At 42.0% G+C, this 19,987-nt stretch overlaps 1 protein-coding gene across 2 annotated transcripts in view; it reads right to left on the bottom strand.

Moving 5' to 3' along the window:
* LOC114680841 (zinc finger protein 345-like) overlaps positions 1-19,987 on the bottom strand; it is a 49,384-nt gene that overhangs the window by 8,656 nt on the left and 20,741 nt on the right. Inside the window, exons 3-6 of one of the 2 annotated variants that reach the window (XM_037197923.1) lie at positions 16,569-16,695; positions 16,311-16,368; positions 12,278-14,162; positions 9,443-9,694 (exon numbers count right to left, since the gene is read on the bottom strand). In XM_037197923.1, the coding sequence (XP_037053818.1) occupies positions 12,533-14,162; positions 16,311-16,368; positions 16,569-16,695 (1,815 nt within the window). In that variant the 3' untranslated portion in view covers positions 9,443-9,694; positions 12,278-12,532. The remainder of the gene's footprint in view (positions 1-9,442; positions 9,695-12,277; positions 14,163-16,310; positions 16,369-16,568; positions 16,696-19,987) is intronic. The other variant, XM_028854009.2, reaches the window with a different exon arrangement.

The raw sequence follows: 19,987 nt of genomic DNA, 5'->3' as shown, positions 1-19,987 counted from the left end.
TCCCCCACTTCTATCATTTCCCACCGCCAACTTTAGTAGGACAACGCCATGAACTGGATAGATTTCTGTATGATAGCTCATCCCTTGCCTCTTCTTCTCCCTCCCTCCCTCCCCCCCCCAACTCTGTTGTGTATGGTGTGTTTGTTTAGTGGCATACCCTGACAGGACCCATCAAAGGTATCCACTTCATGCCAGGACCTCACTCACCTGCTCCACCTGTGGCAGGTCTGCTCTCTCCCACCTGTAACAAACTGGTTTTCTCACTCATTGACAGCTTTATAGTTTGCTACAACATGCAAGTCAGAGATGGAAAAGCCATCTTCATCTTGCTCAGCACAGACTGGCTCTCCCTTTCTTACTCAAATCCTGTTTAATATATCTCTATGTATACATGTCTATTACTTGGATTTAACCCTATATGTATGGATGTAAGCTGGCTTTAATTCTGTGTGATTGTGTATGTAACTTGGATTCAACTCCGTGTATATGTGTATGCTTGTTTTGTTGAAAAGTTTTGACTGTGTTTTCTGGTCTGTTCATACGTTTTGTTGCAAACATGGAGCTGAAACAGAAGTGGTTTGGTTATTTTTGCTGTCTCTGCTGCCGACAGCAGCCAGTCACCAGCCACCACTGCTATGGCTGCATTTATGATCAGGGCTCAGAATTTATCTCTGGGCTGTGGTCACTGGATTCAGTTAGCAGGAGTTTAAATATCTTTTTGAGATAGATAAGGTTAAAATTGTTTTATGCTGTGCTTCTTTATTGGAAAGCTAGCTTTAGAGCTGGATTATGGCTCTTCCTTCACTAGACCCAGGCATGCTTATTTAAAAGTTTCCTCTATGTCATTCTGTCGGTCTGAGCCCCTGACACAGTGACAGGGAGAAGGAAGCAAAGCAGAGCAGCCCAGATGTTGAACTTTGGATTGTTTGTACTACTGGAACTTAGTTTTGCCTTATACAGATTGTGTTTATGCTACGTTTTTTTTTCCCCTCATAAATTAAAAGAGGGCACTTTCTTCTTGATATTACAGGAAGACATTTGTGAGATTTTTAAAACTTTTTAAAGACCTTTTTAAGGTATTTAAATTTATAAGGCTATAGCCAACTTGTCAGCTCATTTTATATCTAAAAATCAAGCCTTGTTTTTCTAAACCTACTAGGTCTCTTGATAAAAAATGTTCTAACATATGAAAGTCTATACAAGTTTTGAAGGCCTAAAAATGTTTTAAAATGTATAAAAGTTTGAGGATATAAAAAGTCTATTCAAGCTTTGAGGGACGTAAAGTGATTTAAGATATAAATATCAATTTAAAAAGGCATAAATAGATGATCTAAATGCTTCAGATTACTTTCCCCTTCTATGATACTGTTATATTAAAATTTCAAAAGTTCAGAGTTTAACATTAATAAAATTCTGATACTGTGTCACAAGCTCAAGATTTTAGATTTTCTTTCGTTGTCTTCTAAATATAACTTATAGGTATGAGTCTACTCCTGCTATTTCACAGATACCCATTACCTGCTTTTCTATGATATGGATTTCAATACTGATTGCTAATACTAATATATCTAAAACTTTTATGTCCTTTTATAAAATAAGAATTCATATAAGCTTCATGGGATCAAAAAGCCATCAAACTTGTATCTACTTCAGAGATCAAAAGGATTCCAGATAAATACAGCAGTATGGCTTGAGTTTTCCCCCACTTGTCTGTTGTGGTTAGGAGACTTAATGACTGCTTCTGTTTCCTTATGGGTTATAGGTCTACTTTTCTTTTAATCTGATCTTGACTTAACTTTGGTAAGTTGTACTTAATGAGAATGGGATTGGTCCCCAAAAAGACAACACCTAGCTAAGAAGGTTTTAGCAATTGGTGGTCTTGGGGAAAGGAGGGTCATTTTCTTCAGGAATATGGCCACAAGTATGTTGTCAGTGCTTTGGTGTCTGGTCACACACATGTGGACAGCACTTACTGAACTCAGTGGAAAATAAATTTTAAAAAATTAAGAGCTGAGTTTGCTGGGGTGTAAGCACTAGCTGTGATTAAAATACATCACTTAAATGTAAATATCCCAATAATTAAAATACATTTTAAAGGTTTGTTCAGTTTCTTTTCTTTTTTTTTTTTTTTTTTTTTTTTTTTTTTTTTTTTTTTTTTTTTTTTTTGAGACAGAATTTCTCCATGTAGTTTTTGGTGCCTGTGATGGATCTTGCTCTGTAGACTAGGCAGGCCTTGAACTCACAGAGAGGCACCTGCTCTGCCTCCCGAGTGCTGGGATTAAAGGCGTGCACCACCAGTGCCCAGTTTGTTTGGCTTTTTATAATAAACCAATAAAATAGATGTCCACAAGGTTAGGATATGGATACCAAGGTAAAAAGTTTGCAATAAAAGCCTGAAGACCTCAAACCCTATAGAGGCTGTGTGTGAAAATGAATACTTACTGTTGGTAGGAGTGTAAACTGCTGCAATTAACAAGCAAATAGATGTGACCTTGCCTTGAACAGAGAAAAACAGAAATACTATTTCACCAAGCTATCCATTTCTCCACATATAATGAAAAGAGTCCATACACTGTAACAGATACATGCACAGTGGTGATCATTGATGCTGTAGTCCAAATATTGAGAAAAAGAATCAACCTGGATCTCCATCAGCTGATGTCCACATGATGGAGATGTGACACATAAACACCATGATTTTCCCTCAGCAATGAAGAAAACTGAAAGGAAATTTACAAGCAAATGGATGTAACTTGGAAATGCAATTATACTGAGACATATAACACAAGAACAGAGCCAACTGCCGTCTCTCTTATGTATGGATTCTATTTTTGAACTCCCACCCATCTGTTCCAAAACTGGACTGAGTGCCCATAGAAAAAAGGTTCCGTGAGATCTGTGGGGAGCTGGAATGAATGTTAGAGGGGTAGTAGAATGCATGGGATAAGCAGTAGAGTGATGAATACACTAGGATTGGAAAGAATAAAACAAGCACAGGAGAAGGAATAGAGGAGGAGGTTGGTGTATCAAAGTTTGGGATTATCCTCAGCTGTGCATTGAGTACTGGGCCTGCCTACTGGTAAACAGGTGTCCAGGTCCAAAAAGAAAAGAAAAGAAAAATCAGGCATGATGGTGCAAGCCTTTCAACCCAGAATGCATGAGGCAGAGAAGGGTAATCTCTGAGTCCAAGGCTAGCCTGGTCAACATATCAAGTTCCAAGGCCACACAGGGAAACCATGTTACCAAAAATAAAACAAAGAAAGAAATGATAATATATTAAATATAAGTTAAATGAAAACCAATGTATAAACACAACTGTAATAAATATATTATAAATGTAGGGCACACTCAAGTCAACTGCCCAGCAATCTGGATTCAGCCTCAACAATTTCCAGAACAATAAGGTCTATGAAGATGCAAGTTCATTGCAAGAACTCATCCAAGAGTGCAACAGACTGTGATAAAGCAGCTTCACTAAGGACAGAAGTGTGGGGGATGCAGGACTAAAGGCTGCCTGAAGGATAAACACTTTAAGGATACATGGGCATAGGCATTGCTGGGCCAGAGGCCAACTTCCACTGGACTGCCCAGGACCAGTGCAAACTTCAGTTAGTGTCCCAAACTGGCCCCCAGATTTCTAGGAGCTCAAGACGCACTCACCATTTTGTGCTTCTGATGTGTTTAGCTATCCTGCCAAAGAGGCCTGCAGTCAGCAGAACACAATCACCCAAAAGAGGTCCTTGGGTGACTCTGCTAAGCAAAGCTAAAAACAGTTTCAGGGGAAATGACTATCCGTGCTCATTTGGACAGTTCATTTCGTTTTGTAATACTGTCCCTGATTGGCTAACTGTACTCATACCACCCCTCAGCCTATAATATCAAAACATCTTAAGTTCAGGTGCCAAGCCCATAATGTCAGCACTCTTGAAAAAGGCAAACTTCTGTGAAGTCAAAACCATTCATGGCTACTCAGTGAAACCCTGACTCAAAAACAATTACAGAAGCTGGGCACAATCGCACCCATTTTTCCTTCCTGTACTCCTGAGACAGAAGCAGGATAATCACTAAATTGGAGGTTAGTCTATGCCAGAGAACTAGTTCCAGGGGACAGCCAATAATACCCAAAGAAACCCTGTCTAGAAAAACCAAAACAAAGAAAAAGGAAGGGAGAGGGAAAGAAAGGAGGAAGAGAGGGTGAGGGAGGGAGGGAAATAAATAAGCAAAATATAAACAAAAATAACAAAACACAACTTTTGAAAAATCCAAACAAAAAGCTTGACATTAGTACTGAGCTCTAAAATTGATCAAATGATCTAAGGATGACACTGCATTGTAAGACAATATTCTCCAGGATTTTTAGTGCATTAACTCCCTTTTCCCATACCCGGAATTGCCCTTGGCCCTTTTCCATTAAGTAGTTTCTTAAGCTTGCTTTGGACATTCCAAATTCATGGCCCAAAGGAAAAAAACAGGACTTCAGGGTAGGTGCAGGCTTCAGGTAAATTCATGCACAAGAATCACATATAGAGCTTATAGTGGATAGCTTTGTGTGTCAACTTGACACAAGCCAGTCATCAGAAAGGAAATGCAGTTGAGGAGATGCTCAATGAGGTCTAGCTATAAGACATTTTCTTAATTAGTGATCAATGGGGGAGGGCCCACCCGTGGTCCTGGGTTCCATAAGAAAGTAGGCTGAGTCAGAAGCAAGCCAGTAAGCAACACCTTTCCATGGACTCTGCATCAACTCCTACCTCATGGATCCTGCCCTGTTTGAGTTCCTATCCTAACTTCCTTCAGTGATGAACAGCAAAGTGGAAATGTAAGTCAAATAAACAATTTCCTTCTCAACCTGCTTTTTTGGGCATTGTGTTTTGTCTCAGCAATTAAAACTCTAAGACATACTGGTGCCAGCATAGTGGGATATTGCTCTGACCTGACCATGTTTTGGGGAGGCCTATAGAAGGACTTTGGAACTTTGGGCTAGGAGAGCCATGGAGTGTTAAGAGCTCTGTGGGATGTTCTATGAGAACATAAGAGCACTGAGGACATAAGAATATTGAGAGCACTGCAGAGGATGGAGGCCCAGCTTGTAAAGTTTCAGAGGGAAGTTTAAAGACTCTATCAGGGCCATTTGTTATTTTGAATTAAGATTCTGTGGTTCTGGTTAGCTGGGGCTGAAGAATCCAGCTGTGATTAACAAGATATCAGAACTATTAAAATAACCTTTATGTTACTGGGACAACTGATGCTGGTTAGCTAGAGTTAAGATATTAGTGGTGATTAACAGGCCAGCATCCCTGGTGACAACTAATGAGAAGTTTTTCCTGACAGCACGGAAAAGCTGTGTTCCAGAGACAGCCATGGCTGTTCCTTGTGTTGGCAGAAGGATTTGAGAATGTGTAATCATGACCAAGGTGGTACTGGTTTTGCAGCCATGAAGGAGTAATTGAGACCAGTTGAGGCACAGCACTGGGAGAGGCCAGGAAGGGCCATTGGTGAAGGTGCAGCCTCAGTAGCAGGTGAAGGCCCAGAACGAAGGGGTCACGCAAAGAAGTTGAGGCCTGGCATTAAGAAGAGAGCCTATTGGTGAAAGTGTAGCCCAGCTGCAGCAAGGGATCCCAGCATTTTGGAGACGCCAGTACCATGGGAAGATCACCAAGAACAGTAGCAGCAGTGGGGTCGAGTCAGCCAGAGCCTACAAGACAAAACTACGGCTGCATCGGGCAGGGCCGAGCAAGTGACCCAAACCCATTGGAGGAGCACAGAAGATCATGAGTGAATCCCAGACAAATGGACATTGAGCTATTCATACTGTTGAAGCTTGGTTTTGCTTGGTTCAGATTGTGATGGTGCCCTGGTTTTTCTCTTGAAGAAGTTAATTTAATTTTGACTTTTAAAGGAGCCCACAGGTGAAAGACTTGAACTTTTTTAAGTGGTTGAATTTTTTTTAACTATTGATTCTTTGTGGATTTCACATCATTCATTCCAATCCCACTTATGTCCCCTTCCCTTCCCATCTGTTCTCAGCCGTTACAACCTCCCCCAAATCAAAGACAAATTTAAAAGAAAAACCAAAAACCAAACCAAACCAAACCAAAGAAGAATCTTGTCATGGAAGCTGTGTGTGGTGTGGCCTGTTGAGTCACAAAGTTTACCCTTTAGTCCATTCATCTTTTCTTCCAAGTGTTCACTGCCCAGGTGAGCTCCTCAGCCCTGCCTCAGCTAGCTCACCCAAGGCAGTCTAGAGCAAGGAGCAGGGACTGTTCTCAGGCCCTCAGACCTAGGTCCCCCACACTCAAATCACCAACGCCAACTCTATTGTTTTGCCAAGCAAGGTACATGGCCCTCGTTCCCAATTGCTGTAAAGGGCATACAAGAGTGGTGTGGCATCAGCTCTTCACCCCTCACAGGCTCAAGGCTGGCTCATCTGTGGCCCTGACTACAGGCTCAGCTGAGTGTACTGTCCAGGTGGGGTGCAGGGCCTGCTCTGCTGTGTGCTGCAGCTGGTGAGGGGCAGGGCTGGTTATCTCATTCTCATGACACCAGTCCCAGCTCTCTCACCTGCTGAGGTAACTGGTGGGAGTGGGAAGGCATCTTTCTCTTGTCCATGCCACCACATGGCAGAAGAGGGAAGAGAGGCTAGCTTTCCTGCTCTCACACCGTCAGGGTCATCTTACCTGCATCCCCAATTGGATCTACTGTGCTGCCCAGGTGAGGTGCATGCCTGTGGTAAGGGTTGGGGCCATCTTTCCCAAGTGCAGGGGCGAGCTCTCCCCTGAGGAGGGTAGGACCAGCTCTCCTGCTACAGTATGCAGTGAGGAGCGGGGCCAGCCATCTCAGGGACAGTGAAGGGTGGCGCTAGCTAAACACAGCATGGTTCAATGAGTCCCTCTGCTAACATGGGCCATGGGCATCATCACAGACCCCAGCTGCAGGAGGACCACAGACCCAAGCACGGCCCTTGGCAGCAGCTCAGACCCAGATGTCATCATGGCCCAGTGGCGGCACAGGCCACCCAGATCAGTATGGCCCTAGTGACAGCATGGCTCTCAGACACCAACTTGGTCTAAGGGGGCTGACCAGACCCTGGGCATCTGCAGAGCCCTTGGTGGTAACAGGAGCTCCCGACATCAACTCAGACCCTGGCTGCTGTAAGGCCACAGACCCAGACACGGTCTTTGGCAGCAGCCCTGGCCCAAATGTCACCATGGTTCCAGGTAGCAGTGCAGGCCATTCAGACCAGTATGACCCCCATAGCAGTGTGGCCCTTACACATCAACATGGCCCAAGGTGGTGGCCCAGACCCCCAGCACTGACTGTTTTTGATGGTCTCGGGAGCTATATACGTCCACATAGACCCTGTCTGTGGCAGGGCCATGGACCCAGACATGACCCTCAGCCACAGCCCTGGTCCAGATGATACCATGGCCCCTGGCAGCAACATGGGGCAGGGACATCAACAAAGACCCTGGTCACAGCTGGACCATGGATCACAGGGCCAGTATGTCACCATGGTCACAGGTGGCCCCTGTAGCAGCATGGCTCTCAGATTCCAACAGGGCCCCAGACCACAGAGCCCTGCACAGCCCCCAGCAGCAACAAGAGTCACGGACATCAGCACATGTCCCCTTGGCTGTTCCAGTGCCCGGAAACAAGACCTGGCCCTTATCCATAGCCAAAGTCCAGACATCACCAGGTGATGACAGCCCATTCCTCACCACCCACTTTCATCTCTCCAGATCCACCTCTCCCCAGCCCACAATCCATTCCACCTCTCTCTCTACCTTCCCGCCCTGTATGCTCTCACAATGGAGCCCAACCACCCAACCCTGGGGTTCTAGGTAGGATAAGAGGTGATGCTTGAATCCTGACCACCCAAGCCACAAAGCATGGTACAAGGCTGTTGCCTTTCCTCTCTTCCGTGCCCAGGCCTAAAAACCTCATAACTGAGGTGGTGGGCAGTTTCCTGGTTGATTGTGCCCCACCTAGACCAAGAAGTCTGGGGGCAGCAATCTGTGTCCTCCACCAATTCAGACTGAGATTGGATACTTTTAAGAGACTGAAATTTTAATGTGTTTGATTTTGTAAAGACTGTGAAACTTTAGTGAAGTGTTTGTGTGTCAAGATGACAAGGGGTCAGCTGTACTAGCTGGTTTTCTGTGTCCACTTGACACTAGCTAGAGTCATCAGAGAGGAAGGAGCCTCAGTTGAGGAAACACCTCCATGAGTTCAAGCGGTAAGGCATTTTCTCAATTAGTGATCAATAGGAGAGGGCCCAGCCCATGGTGGATTATGCCATACCTGAGCTAGTGATCCTGGGTTCTATAACAAAGCAGGATGAGCAAGCCAGTGGAAACACGCCAGTAACCAGCACTACTCCAAGGCCTCTGCCGCAGCTCCTGCCTCTAAGATCCTGCTCTGTTTGAGTTCCTGCCATGACTTCCTTCAGTGATGAACACCTATGTGGAAATGTAAGCTAAATAAACCCATTCCTCCTCAACTTACTTTTTGTTCATGGTGCTTTGTTACAACAATAAAAACCCTAAGACAGGGCATGAGTGAAAAAGACAAAGATTCGGGATGAGGCAGCAGCCCATGACTATCTCACACCTGACAGTACATCGTGTGCATTTTCTGCCAAGAAAATTAAAATACACCAACAGGAAGACACACTTCCTCAATGGATGGATAAAACAGATGTATATGGCAGGAGTACTCCATTAAGGATTCAGAATTATGAACAGCAACCCATGAACTTCAGAAAAGGTTTTCTTTACCCAAGATCATGAACAAAGTTTCCATTCACTATAGGAAATACTCCCAAACCTCAGGATATCACAGACTGCTAAAAAGAGACCAATAATGATCATTTTCAAATGATGATGAAGACAGACCAAAGGATTTAACCTTGGAACATCATCATGCATGCTATTGCTTCCAGGGCTTTGAAATAATTCCTTAAACACCAGGATATTCCCCAGAGTAACAATTTCACTCCCATGAACATTAAGATTCATTTATTTCAGCTCTTGAGTGTGGATTTTTTTGCATGTACATCAGTGTACCTCATACGTGATTGGTGCACTGGGAAGTCAGAAGATGGTATTGTATCCCCTAGAACTGGAGTTACACTGTTGTGAGTCACCATGCACATGCTGTGGTCCTCTGAAAGAGAAGTCTATGCTCTTAAATTTAGTCTCTAAATATGACCATCAAAGATGTTCTTTGTGAGAGAACTGTTTTGACTAATCTTAGTCATCCTTTGAGTGACTGTCCTTCTAGCTAAGCAACTTCCCTCCTGGGAATTCCAAAGTACCCCCATGAAAAGGATTACCACAGCTGGGCTTACTGACCATTTAAAATCCCACATGGAAGAATGGAGGAAGGCATGAAATTCTCAACCATTATGGGTCAGGCTAGAGAGAAAATCTGCTGAGACTACCTGTTTCCCAAGGGAGTCTGCCTTCCTCAGGAAAATAATTTCAGTAAGGAGAGACTGCATATGAGGTCGCAGTACAGGAAGCTCATCCAGCTTCTTCATTCCTAAGCCCCTCACAGAAAGATGCCAGGCAGCTTTCGCTCACTGCACAGCAGGAAATTAGGGGCCACTTGCTGGACGTGTGAATGACCTGTGCTGTCTGTTGAGGTCAGACTCTGGTCTCTTCCCAGTCTTCTGTCTCCTGTACCCTAAAATCTAACAAAATGAAAATATTATTTTTTGCCTCCAAATAAGTTCACCATGTAAAATGATTAACTGGTGACTAAGTAAGTACTCCTTCATGCAATTTCTTCTACTTGGAGAAGCCTCTTTTATCATTTTAGAAACATCATCATATTTTAACAGAACCCATACACAAAATGAGTTTTTGATTGGGTAATGTAGCCTAATAACAAGGCCTGTGTTTACGTCATGTCAGGCGTGGCTTCGGGTTCAGTACTAAGAAAAATATAAATGACAAAGGTGACAACAGGAAAACTCTACAGCAGCACTGACAAGGCTCTAAAGGAGAACGCACAGCACCCACGACCCTCCACACCACAGTCTGGATGCAGCATCACCAACATGGCAGCTCTCCAAGCTCTGAAGAGCTGCAGGTTCCGGTTGCCTTTTCACCACAGCAAGAAAGTGGACTTGGACAAAATGGTTTCCCGTGAACAGAACAGGCTGGGGGGCCTTCTGCACAGCTGTCTGCTTTGCACACAGCTGCATGCTTTTGGAAGGAGGAAGCCAATGCAGCACTCTAGCGCACTCCTGTCAGCAGAGTGCCAGAGGAATGTCAAAGCCACAGAGCCACAGCCTTTGCTCTGTCACGAACAACAACTCACAATTCCAGGAGCCCTGACACACTCACTCTTCCCTGCTTCTGGTGGATCAAGGTGTCCTCCTTATGGGCAGTAGAAGTGACTGTTGAATGAGCCCAACATGATACATCTCAGCATCTACACTGGATTCAAACCCAGTGGCAAGGGTGAGGCTTTCTGAATATCCATGCACCCTAGTGGATGTTTGGTGAAAGAAAGTAACAGCATCCCTAGTTGATGAAAGAGACATAAGGACTGGATATTCTGGGTGGTCCTGAGGCCAAAACCAATAGAGTTGGGGTAGAAGGAATCATGAATTCTCTCCAGACCCAGCAATGGGAAGGAGGGCCTGCTTTGCAAACACAGTATTTTGGAATGCAGCTTTTTCACGCCTCATACTTAAACCTATCCATTTCATTGTTTTGGTTTTTTTTTGAATCACAGTCTCTCTATTATGGAACACTGACTGGACTGAAACACAAAGTATATACCAGGCTAGCTTGCAGCTCACATCACCTGCCTCTGCCTCCAGAGTGCTGGGATAAAAGGCTTCACCTACCATGTCCTTCTATTCAACCTAACTACTTTATAAAAGAAAATTAAAATACAGACAAGGGAATATGATCACTGAATGCACTGAGAAATGAAATTACATGGCAGCAATAGTCAACAAACGATACAAGAGTTATAAAAATAAAAAGCAAGGCTCAAAATCAGATGAAGACATTTCCTGGCCCCAAAATAGGAGGTATGTCTACATACACGAGGGAAAATCGTTCAAAAGCCTCAAGATGAAACTGACAAAGAGGTCCTTCCCTAGTGATGAGGTAGAGATACCTAAGAATTTAACCCAGGGAGCTCATCATGCATTCTATTGCTTCTGTGGTAAATAAAAGTTATTTCAATACCTTAATATTCACAAGAGGAACAGTATTATCTACACTTGCATTAAATATTGTTATAGGTGAGGTAACCTGAGTCTGCAGGGCAGGCACATCTTCCAGGTCCTTGTGCATCTTTGCAATGACATGTACATACACAAGAGGGAGGTATGGAGTATCCTGAAATCTATGCCATATCTGGACTGTGAATTGAAACAGGTGGCAAAGGGGGGGGGTGTTCGAGGGAGGGCTATGGGTCATTAACTTAGGGTCCATCTCTAAGATCTAAACAGGGATTTTGTAAGAGTGCTCCCTTGGGTGAATGAAGCTCAGGTAGATTAAAGCTGCCATCCTCTCAGCTGCCACTGCCTTTTACAAGTTCATCCATAGAACCTCCTGCAGTTTCTATTTTTTTTCTGCCTCAATTCCCCTGTGGTTCTAAAAAAAACGTATGAGGGAGTTGGGAATTTAACTCAGGGGTAGAGCACTTGCCTAGCAAGTGCAAGTCTTCGGTCCTCAGCTCCAGGGGGGTGGGGGGGTGGGACTTATGAGGCTGCAGAAGGATTAAGAAAAACTCTTTCCTATTGACAGCTAAAATATTATAGAAATACATGAAACTGTCAAAATGAATAAAAGCATCAGTAAAAACTAAAAGAAAACCAAAAACCTCCAATTCTCTGCTTAATGAATACTGAGAAGTAAGAGCCACAAAATTTCCATAAATGAAGTTGATGATGAGACTGTGTAAAGATGAAAAGCACTTATTGCTCTTCCCAAGTACTGCAGTTTGTATCCTAGTACCAAACTCACTCAGCTCATAACTGCTTCTAACTAAAGTTCCTGGGGATCCTACACACTCTTCTGACCCCAGGAACTTGCATGGGCACACATACACACAAACACAACAGACAGAAGCTATGAATCTTTGGAAAAGAAAAAGTTTATGTTACAGAAAATGCCCAGTAACATAAACCTAATTACCAAGAAGGCTTTCCACTATACTTATATATATATATAAAGCTACTGTTCAATGAGACACCTCTTATGAATGTTAAAATAACTAGAGTAGGAAAAGGCTTTTCCACGATGCTTACATGTGTAAGTCTTCATTCTTCAGTGAATTCTTTCATGCCTGGTATGATATTAACCTGAAGGAACAGCTTCCGATATACATTACATGGAAACAGTTTCTCTCTGGTGCAAATTCTTTCATGAGTAATACAGTAAGAGGAGCTGGCGAAGGATTTTCTACAATTTTTAAGTGCATGAGATGTCTCTCCAGTATGAATTCTTTCATGAGAGTTACATCAACTGAAATTGGAAAAGGTTTCTCCACAATGTTTATATGTTTAAGGCTTCTCTCCAGTATGACTCCTTTCATGCTTGTTACGGTAACCAGAACTGGTGAATGCTTTACCACAATGCTTACAGGCATAAGGTTTCTCTCCAGTGTGAAGTTTTTCATGAGTGTTACGGGAACTCAAAATGGCAAACATTTTCCCACAATGCTTACATGCATAAGGTTTCTCTCCAGTGTGACCCCTTTCATGAGCATTACACCAAATAGAACTGGTGAAAGTTTTCCCACAGTGCTTACAGGCATAAGGCTTCTCTCCAGTGTGAATTTTTTCATGAGTATTACGAGAACTCAAAATGGCAAAAGTTTTGCCACAGTGCTTACATGCATAAGGTTGCTCTCCAGTGTGAATTCTTTCATGAATATTACGATAACTGGCTTGGGAAAAGGCTTTTCCACAATGCTTACATGTGTAAGGCTTCTCTCCAGTATGACTTCTTTCATGAGTGATAAGAGAACCCAAAATGACAAAGGTTTTGTCACAGTGTTTACATGCATAGGGTTTCTCTCCAGTGTGAATTCTTTCATGAACATTGCGATAGCTGGAATTGTTGAAAGCTTTTCCACAATGCTTACATGCATAAGGCTTCTCTCCAGTATGATTTCTTTCATGAGTGATACACCCAGTCAAACTTGCAAAGGTTTTGCCACAATGCTTACATGTATAAGGTTTCTCCCCAGTGTGAATTCTTTCATGAATGCTACAAGAAGTGGGACTTGAGAAGGTTTTTCCACAATCTTTACATGCGTAAATCTTCTCTCCAGTGTGAATTTTCTCATGACAGTTTCGAGACCTCAAAATGGCAAAGGTTTTGCCACAGTGCTTGCATGCATAAGGTTTCTCTCCAGTATGAACTCTTTCATGAATGTTGCAGTAACTGGAACTTCTGAAGGTTTTCCCACAGTGCTTGCACATGTAAGGCTTCTCTCCAGTGTGACCCTTCTCATGAGTGTTGCACCAGCTGGAACTGGTGAAGGCTTTTCCACACTGCTTACATGCATAAGGCTTCTCTCCAGTGTGAGTTACTTTATGTTTCTCAAAACATGAAGCATATTGAAATGTTTTCCCACATTGCTTACAACTGTATTTTTTCTTTCCAATATGACCTTTTTCAGGGTTGATAAGATTATTGGAATCAATAGAGGCTTCTTCACTATGGTTGTGAACAAATGATTTCACTTCTGTATGGATTCCATCATCTGTTGGGCTATATGTATATCTCCTTAATATGTTCCGATTGAGTTTATCCCCACACTGTGTTCTCTCGTGATGCTGCTTAGAAGGGAGACTCCGAAAGTCTTCCTTACATTGCTGATTCTCATGAGATTTCTCTCTGGGAGAAGTTTCAAGTACCTGAAGTGATTCAGAATTACTGTTATTTTCCCAATGTTTCTGATGTATAAAAGCTTCCTTACATTGAGATTCTTTCCCTGTAGTTTGGTCTCTGAGATACACATGTGAGGATGAATGATCAATGATGTTTCTTACAAGCAATGGGCTTTCATGAACTATTACTGCAGAAGGGTTGTCTTCATTAACCATATTCTTTTGAATCGGATGATGGTTGCCATCACACTGACTATCACATTTATATTCACAGTCTTTCTCAACCAACTGAGTTCTGTAAGAAATGAGAAGACAATTACTTTAAACAAGGGAAATGTTGAAGGTTGGTTAATGTGGTCCACTACAACTTTACTATAACAGGAAAAAGCAGAATACCTCCAAAGTTGAGGACAATGTAACTACTTGTCAACCCATCATATATAAAGAAGTAGACTGTTGGCTATGCTTCATTAAGTACAATGAATGCAGCAGGGTAGTGGTGGTATACACCTTTAATCCCAGCACTAGGGAGGCAAAGACAGGCAGACTTCTGTGAGTTCAGTACCAGCCTGATCTACAAAGCTAATTCCAAGACAGCTAGGGCTACTGAGAGAAAGCATGTCTCAAAAATCTATAACCAAAAATCAAACAAACAAACAAAAAATTATGAAGGAGCTGTATCATAGTCTTAGAGATTAAGAACAATCCTTGCTCATCCAGTAGACCAGAGTTTTAACATAAGCACTCATGTGGACGGTTCACAAATTCCTGTTGATCTTGAGTTGAAGGATCTATTGTGCTCTTCTGGCCTCTGCAAATCTTTTTCCCACAGGCAGTGTACAAAGTATACATATACATACACATAAAATAATTAATGGATATAAATGGTGTGAACATTCAGGCACAGGTCTTGGCATTAAGAGACAATCATAACAATCACATAAAGTTGTTGCATTTTGGCATTCAAAATACTCAGCCTGCATTGGTTAGTTTATCAACTAGATCCATCTTGGGTCACTGGAGAATAAGGACCCTTAATTGAGAAAATGGCTCAAAAACACTGGACTGGAAACAAGTCTTTAGGAGCATTTTCTCATTCCTGATTCATGAGAGAGGGCTTAGCCCATGGTGGAAGGTGTGCCTCTGGGTAGGTGGGTATGAATTTTATAAGAAAGATACCTTAGTAATCCACGACAAGCAAGCTAATAAGCAGCATTCCCCCATGGTCTCCAGTTTAGTTCCAGCCTCTGGGTTTCTGCCTATTTTGAGCGCATGCCCCGCCTTACCTCCTGGACTATAACATGGAAGTATAAGCCAAAATATGCCCATTGCTCCAAAAGATGACTTTGGTCATGGTGATATAACATGAACAGAGAGCACTCTAAAACAGAAGTTAGTTACCAGGTTCATAGGGTATTACTGTGACAGAGCTGACCATGTGGTTTTCATAAAGACCGTGAAAATGACCAGAAACACATAGGCTACAGTACCTTTGTCACCATATCTCAGAGGATAGTGAGTTGTCTCAGGAACTCAGTGGACAGGAATGCTGAGAACAATGTAAATGATGGAAGTTTGACTTCTCTAGTTCTAAGGATGATGGAATGTACCTAAAAGGCTCTACTAGGACAGTTCCTGTGATATTTTCTATTAAGAATCTGTGCTTTCTAATGTTACATCATGCTGTATATTGTAAGATTAGGATGGTTTAGAGAGAAACAAACCATGAAAGGTTCTGGATTAATAGTGTGGGATTTGTGTGTAATGTAGACAAGAAGTCAAGTGTTTTGGTTAGTTTCCATCAACTTGACCCAAGCTAGTTCACACATCTGAGAAGGAAAACCAAAGGAGAAAAAAGCTCTACCAGATAGACATTTAGACATATCTGCGGAGACATGTTCCAATTACTGTGGGTGTTGGCTCCTAGAGAGATCAGCCAGGGTTGAATAAGGCAGGAGCTGAGTAAAGGATGGGGAACATACCAGCAAACAGAATTTCTCCATCACCTCTGCTTCAGTTCCTGCCTCCTGATGCCTGTCACGCTTACGTTCCTGCCCTGCTTCCCTTTATGATGGGACTGTGATAAGGAACTGTAAGTAAAACGGAGCTCCACTCCACAGTTGCTTTCTCTCACAGCAAGAGTGGGAATGAAACAAAGCCCTTATGTTTAAGCCTCAGAAAAGTATTTAGAATGATACTAAATAATTTTAAATATGAAGGAAAGATTTTGTGTAATAAACTACTGGAAAAGCTCTTTTGGAGATTAATGTTCCATTACATGTCGGTAATATTCATAAATTACAGATGGTATACACAAATATTGAACAATATAATTCAATGCTCTGTTACAGGAATTTGTGGTTAGATTCAATTTGTTAGATTCATTTTATCCTCTCACTCCCAAATGTTAAATATAAATTCCTTTCTATTGAATATAAATTACCCCAGGTTTCTGCAGAGATCTTTGTAGTCCTCTTCAATATTTTCTTCTAGTCCTTTCTCTAGAAGTAAACCCAAAGAATTCATTATGACATATTCAAGATTTAAAAACATTATTGCAATCTTGCTCTTATGACATGAGTATGCACACTAACGTCACTACATGTTCCATTCAAGAATTCAAATCACACCACTACATATAGAAGCATGAAACAGTTGTTCTATGACTGAATATGCAACAGGAGTAGGTTGTATTCTTTACCTATGGACATAAGGTTCAAAAATGTCTCTTTCATCACATCTCTGTAGAGCTTCTTTTGACTAGAATCCAACAAAGCCCACTCGCCTGAGGTGAACTTCACAGCCACATCCTCAAAGGTCACTGGCTCCTAAAATAGTGCACATATTAAGATGGTTACTTTTCACTGACAGGCTGACAATATACAGAATCATCTAGACTGAAGATTCTGAAGATACTTCTAAGTAATTACACAGATAACTGCTAATCACAAAACGTCTATAGGACGTTATATTGAGTTCTTATTGTAAGAAAGGCAGATGCACAGTCTCAGTTACTATTCTACTGCTCAGATAAGACTTCATGACCAAAGAAGTATTTAATCAGGGCTTGCTCACACTTTTAGAGAGTTAGTCAATGATTATAATGACGGGAAGCAGACAGGCATGGAGCTGGAAAAGTATGTTTTACTCCTGAAAAAGATAGCAGGCAAAAAGATGGACACAGTGTCAGAAATGGTCTTCTAAAACCCCAAAGACCACCTCCAGTGACACACCCCCTAAACTGAGGCCACTTCTAATACTTTCCAATGAGTTCCACTAACTGGGGACTAAGGTTTCAAACACATGAGCCTACAGGGGCCAGTCATATCCAACACAACACACACACACACACACACACACTTGAGATGAAGCACTTTGGGAACTGTATAGAGATTATATTAATGGAAGGAGGGAGCTGAGACACAGACAACTACACATCATTCTGTTCCTGATTGTGTGTGATTTGACCAGACGCTTCACAGTCATACATTTTATGGAGTGTACTCTACAATTGTGAGATGACATAAATGCTTTCTGCTTTAAATCACATTTCTCAGATCCATTTATGACAATCAGATGAAAAGCCTATAACAAGAATTAGATTTTTTTAAAAGTGGGACCTTTGTTGTAAGCAAAACTAACCTGGTTCTCTACTGGCCTTTTAAACATGTCTTAGAAGAAATGTGGAGGAATTGGCAAGAAAATTCTCTTTAGACAAAAAAAAATCTAGAACACACTGAACACAAAACTAAATGAATCATTCTGGTAGAAACTTGGACATTTCAAAGACAAAAAATACTGAACAAAATGCCTACAGAGAAGACATGAATCAGGAAAGTTCAGTGAGGAACAAGGACTCAGTCAGGAACTCGAGTAAGGGCCATTCCTGTGCTATCAGAGTCAAGAACATAACTTCCTTCTGCCCTACATCAGAGAACTTGAAGTGAACTTGATGGTACAGATTGTTGAATACTTGGTAGAAGAAAAGAACGTGAGCAAGCTAGAATTTTAAACAAGGAGAGTGGCTGTGATTGATAAGAAGGTTGATACTGAGGACCAGGACAACAGTGAAGCAGCAAGCAGAGAAGACTGAACAGCCTGGGACTCGGCTCTTGGCGTGGTCTCTGCACACAGCCCTTCTGAACAATAAGAACCCTGTGGTTATCCGTCTTAGAAAAATTCTCTTTAGTGTGTTGTATCTATGTCTGCTTTAAAAATAGCAACAAGTCAGTTCCTTTAGTAATGCCTTAGTAACTCCTTATTGTATTCAAATACCTTTTGGAAAACAAATGGGACATAATAAAAATAGGCTGATTTGAAATCAAGTAGTTTGAGGTGTACATGCAATAAGGCAAACTGTATTCTCAAAGGAAATGTTTTTCTTTTAATGTTTTCACAATTTTTTCTTCTAAATAATTGGGTCTCACAGTTCTAAAATCAGATCACTATGGGAAATGACATGTGCGGTTAGCAAGGCTGACCAAGTGTAATCCTGTCAGTCAAAACACCCTACCTTCTGTGCATGCTGTGTCTCTCAGCAACCAAATCCCCTTTCCTTCAACCCTCCCTCGCCCCCCCAGATAACTGACACCTTTGAGTACCCCCACTCATAGGGCCTACTGACACCTTTCACTGTATATTTCTGACCTGTACTGTGCCTTTGCTTTGAATAAAGTTACCCTTCTCTAAACTGGAATACCCTGCCCAGACTCCAATAACCAATTAAGTACTGGACAAACAATTACACAGAGCAAAGTAAACCAATTCTCCTCTCTCACAAATAAAAACTTCCCACCTACTTCCTACTCCATTTCCATTGTGACATTTATGTTCTCAATGGCTCGCCAAACTAATCAGTTTTTTCAAAAACAATCATCAACCTGAGGTCTCCATGTCCTACAATATAGGTTAGCTAAGGATGCACCATCTCTGCTACGTTATTCACCAAGTAATGGATGAGAAATCAATAGAAGACAAGAAAAGTGGATTAATAAGTGTGGGAAGCAAGCTGGCACCCTTTAAAGGGTTCCTATGAGGAGGAGAGAGGGTTAAGAAGCTTTTACATATAAAGATAGAGAAGAGGAGAAAAACAGAATCACAGGATAGCTTCGGGAGGACCCGGATCAAAGCCCAACAGTCCCTCCACCTCTTCAAAAGGGCTTTCTATAACAATGCCAAGAAGTGGGGCAAAAGACCTCCCCCTTGCTGGATCGAAGCACACCGCACAGCCAAGCTACGCCCATGGTCAAATCATCCCCTTATGCAGCCCTGCTGGGTAAAGCAAGCTCAGATTCTCGGACCCTGAGTAAGTTCTCACTAGGAAACCTCTGTGGGTCTCTACAAATAAGTGACTCTGCCTATCAAACAATGTAGGACTCCTCTGTTTCAATTTAAAACAAGTTCTCTGGCCTAAGTCTCCAGCCACACCAAATTCATGAGAAGTGTTTAGTTTTTTTCCTTCTCCCTTTCACTTTCGTTTTCTTCCTGTGTCAATTAGACCAACATCAGTTGGAAACAACTGATTTCTTATTGACTTAATCCTACATCGGTTACATGAATAATAATTGTCTATGTTAAACATGAACATTGTAGGTTTATAGAAGGTCAATGAATAAAGACACAATGGAAAAAAAGAGTATTCTTATTGAGAAGGAAACAAATTTTCCCCAAAAAATATTCTACAATGCATGTATAAAACTATAAAATCCCGGTCAGGCGGTGGTGGCACACGCCTTTAATCCCAGCACTCAGGAGGCAGAACCAGGTGGATCTCGGTGAGTTCGAGGCCAGCCTAGCCTACAGAGCAAGCTCCAGGACAGGCACCAAAGCTACACAGAGAAACCTTTAATTGAAAAACCACAAACAAAAAAGTAAAATCCCACAAACATTTTGGATCATGACAGTCAAATTTTTGGGTAGAATGGGATTGGTTCTCAAGAAGGCAACTCCTAGCTAAGAAGGTATAGACAACTGATGCATTTGTGGAGATGGAGAGTCATTTTTCCTCAGAAATGTCACCACTAGTAGGTTGCCCACACACACCCTCTGGATGGCCACACACATTGAGATAACACTAACTGAACTCAGTGGGTTATAAAACAAAAGCACATAAAATAAAGG

Source organism: Peromyscus leucopus, chromosome 22, assembly GCF_004664715.2.
Source record: "Peromyscus leucopus breed LL Stock chromosome 22, UCI_PerLeu_2.1, whole genome shotgun sequence".
In the NCBI taxonomy this organism is placed as follows: domain Eukaryota; kingdom Metazoa; phylum Chordata; class Mammalia; order Rodentia; family Cricetidae; genus Peromyscus; species Peromyscus leucopus.
Note: the sequence above shows the minus strand (reverse complement) of the source record. Positions and strands in the feature narration are given on the sequence as shown.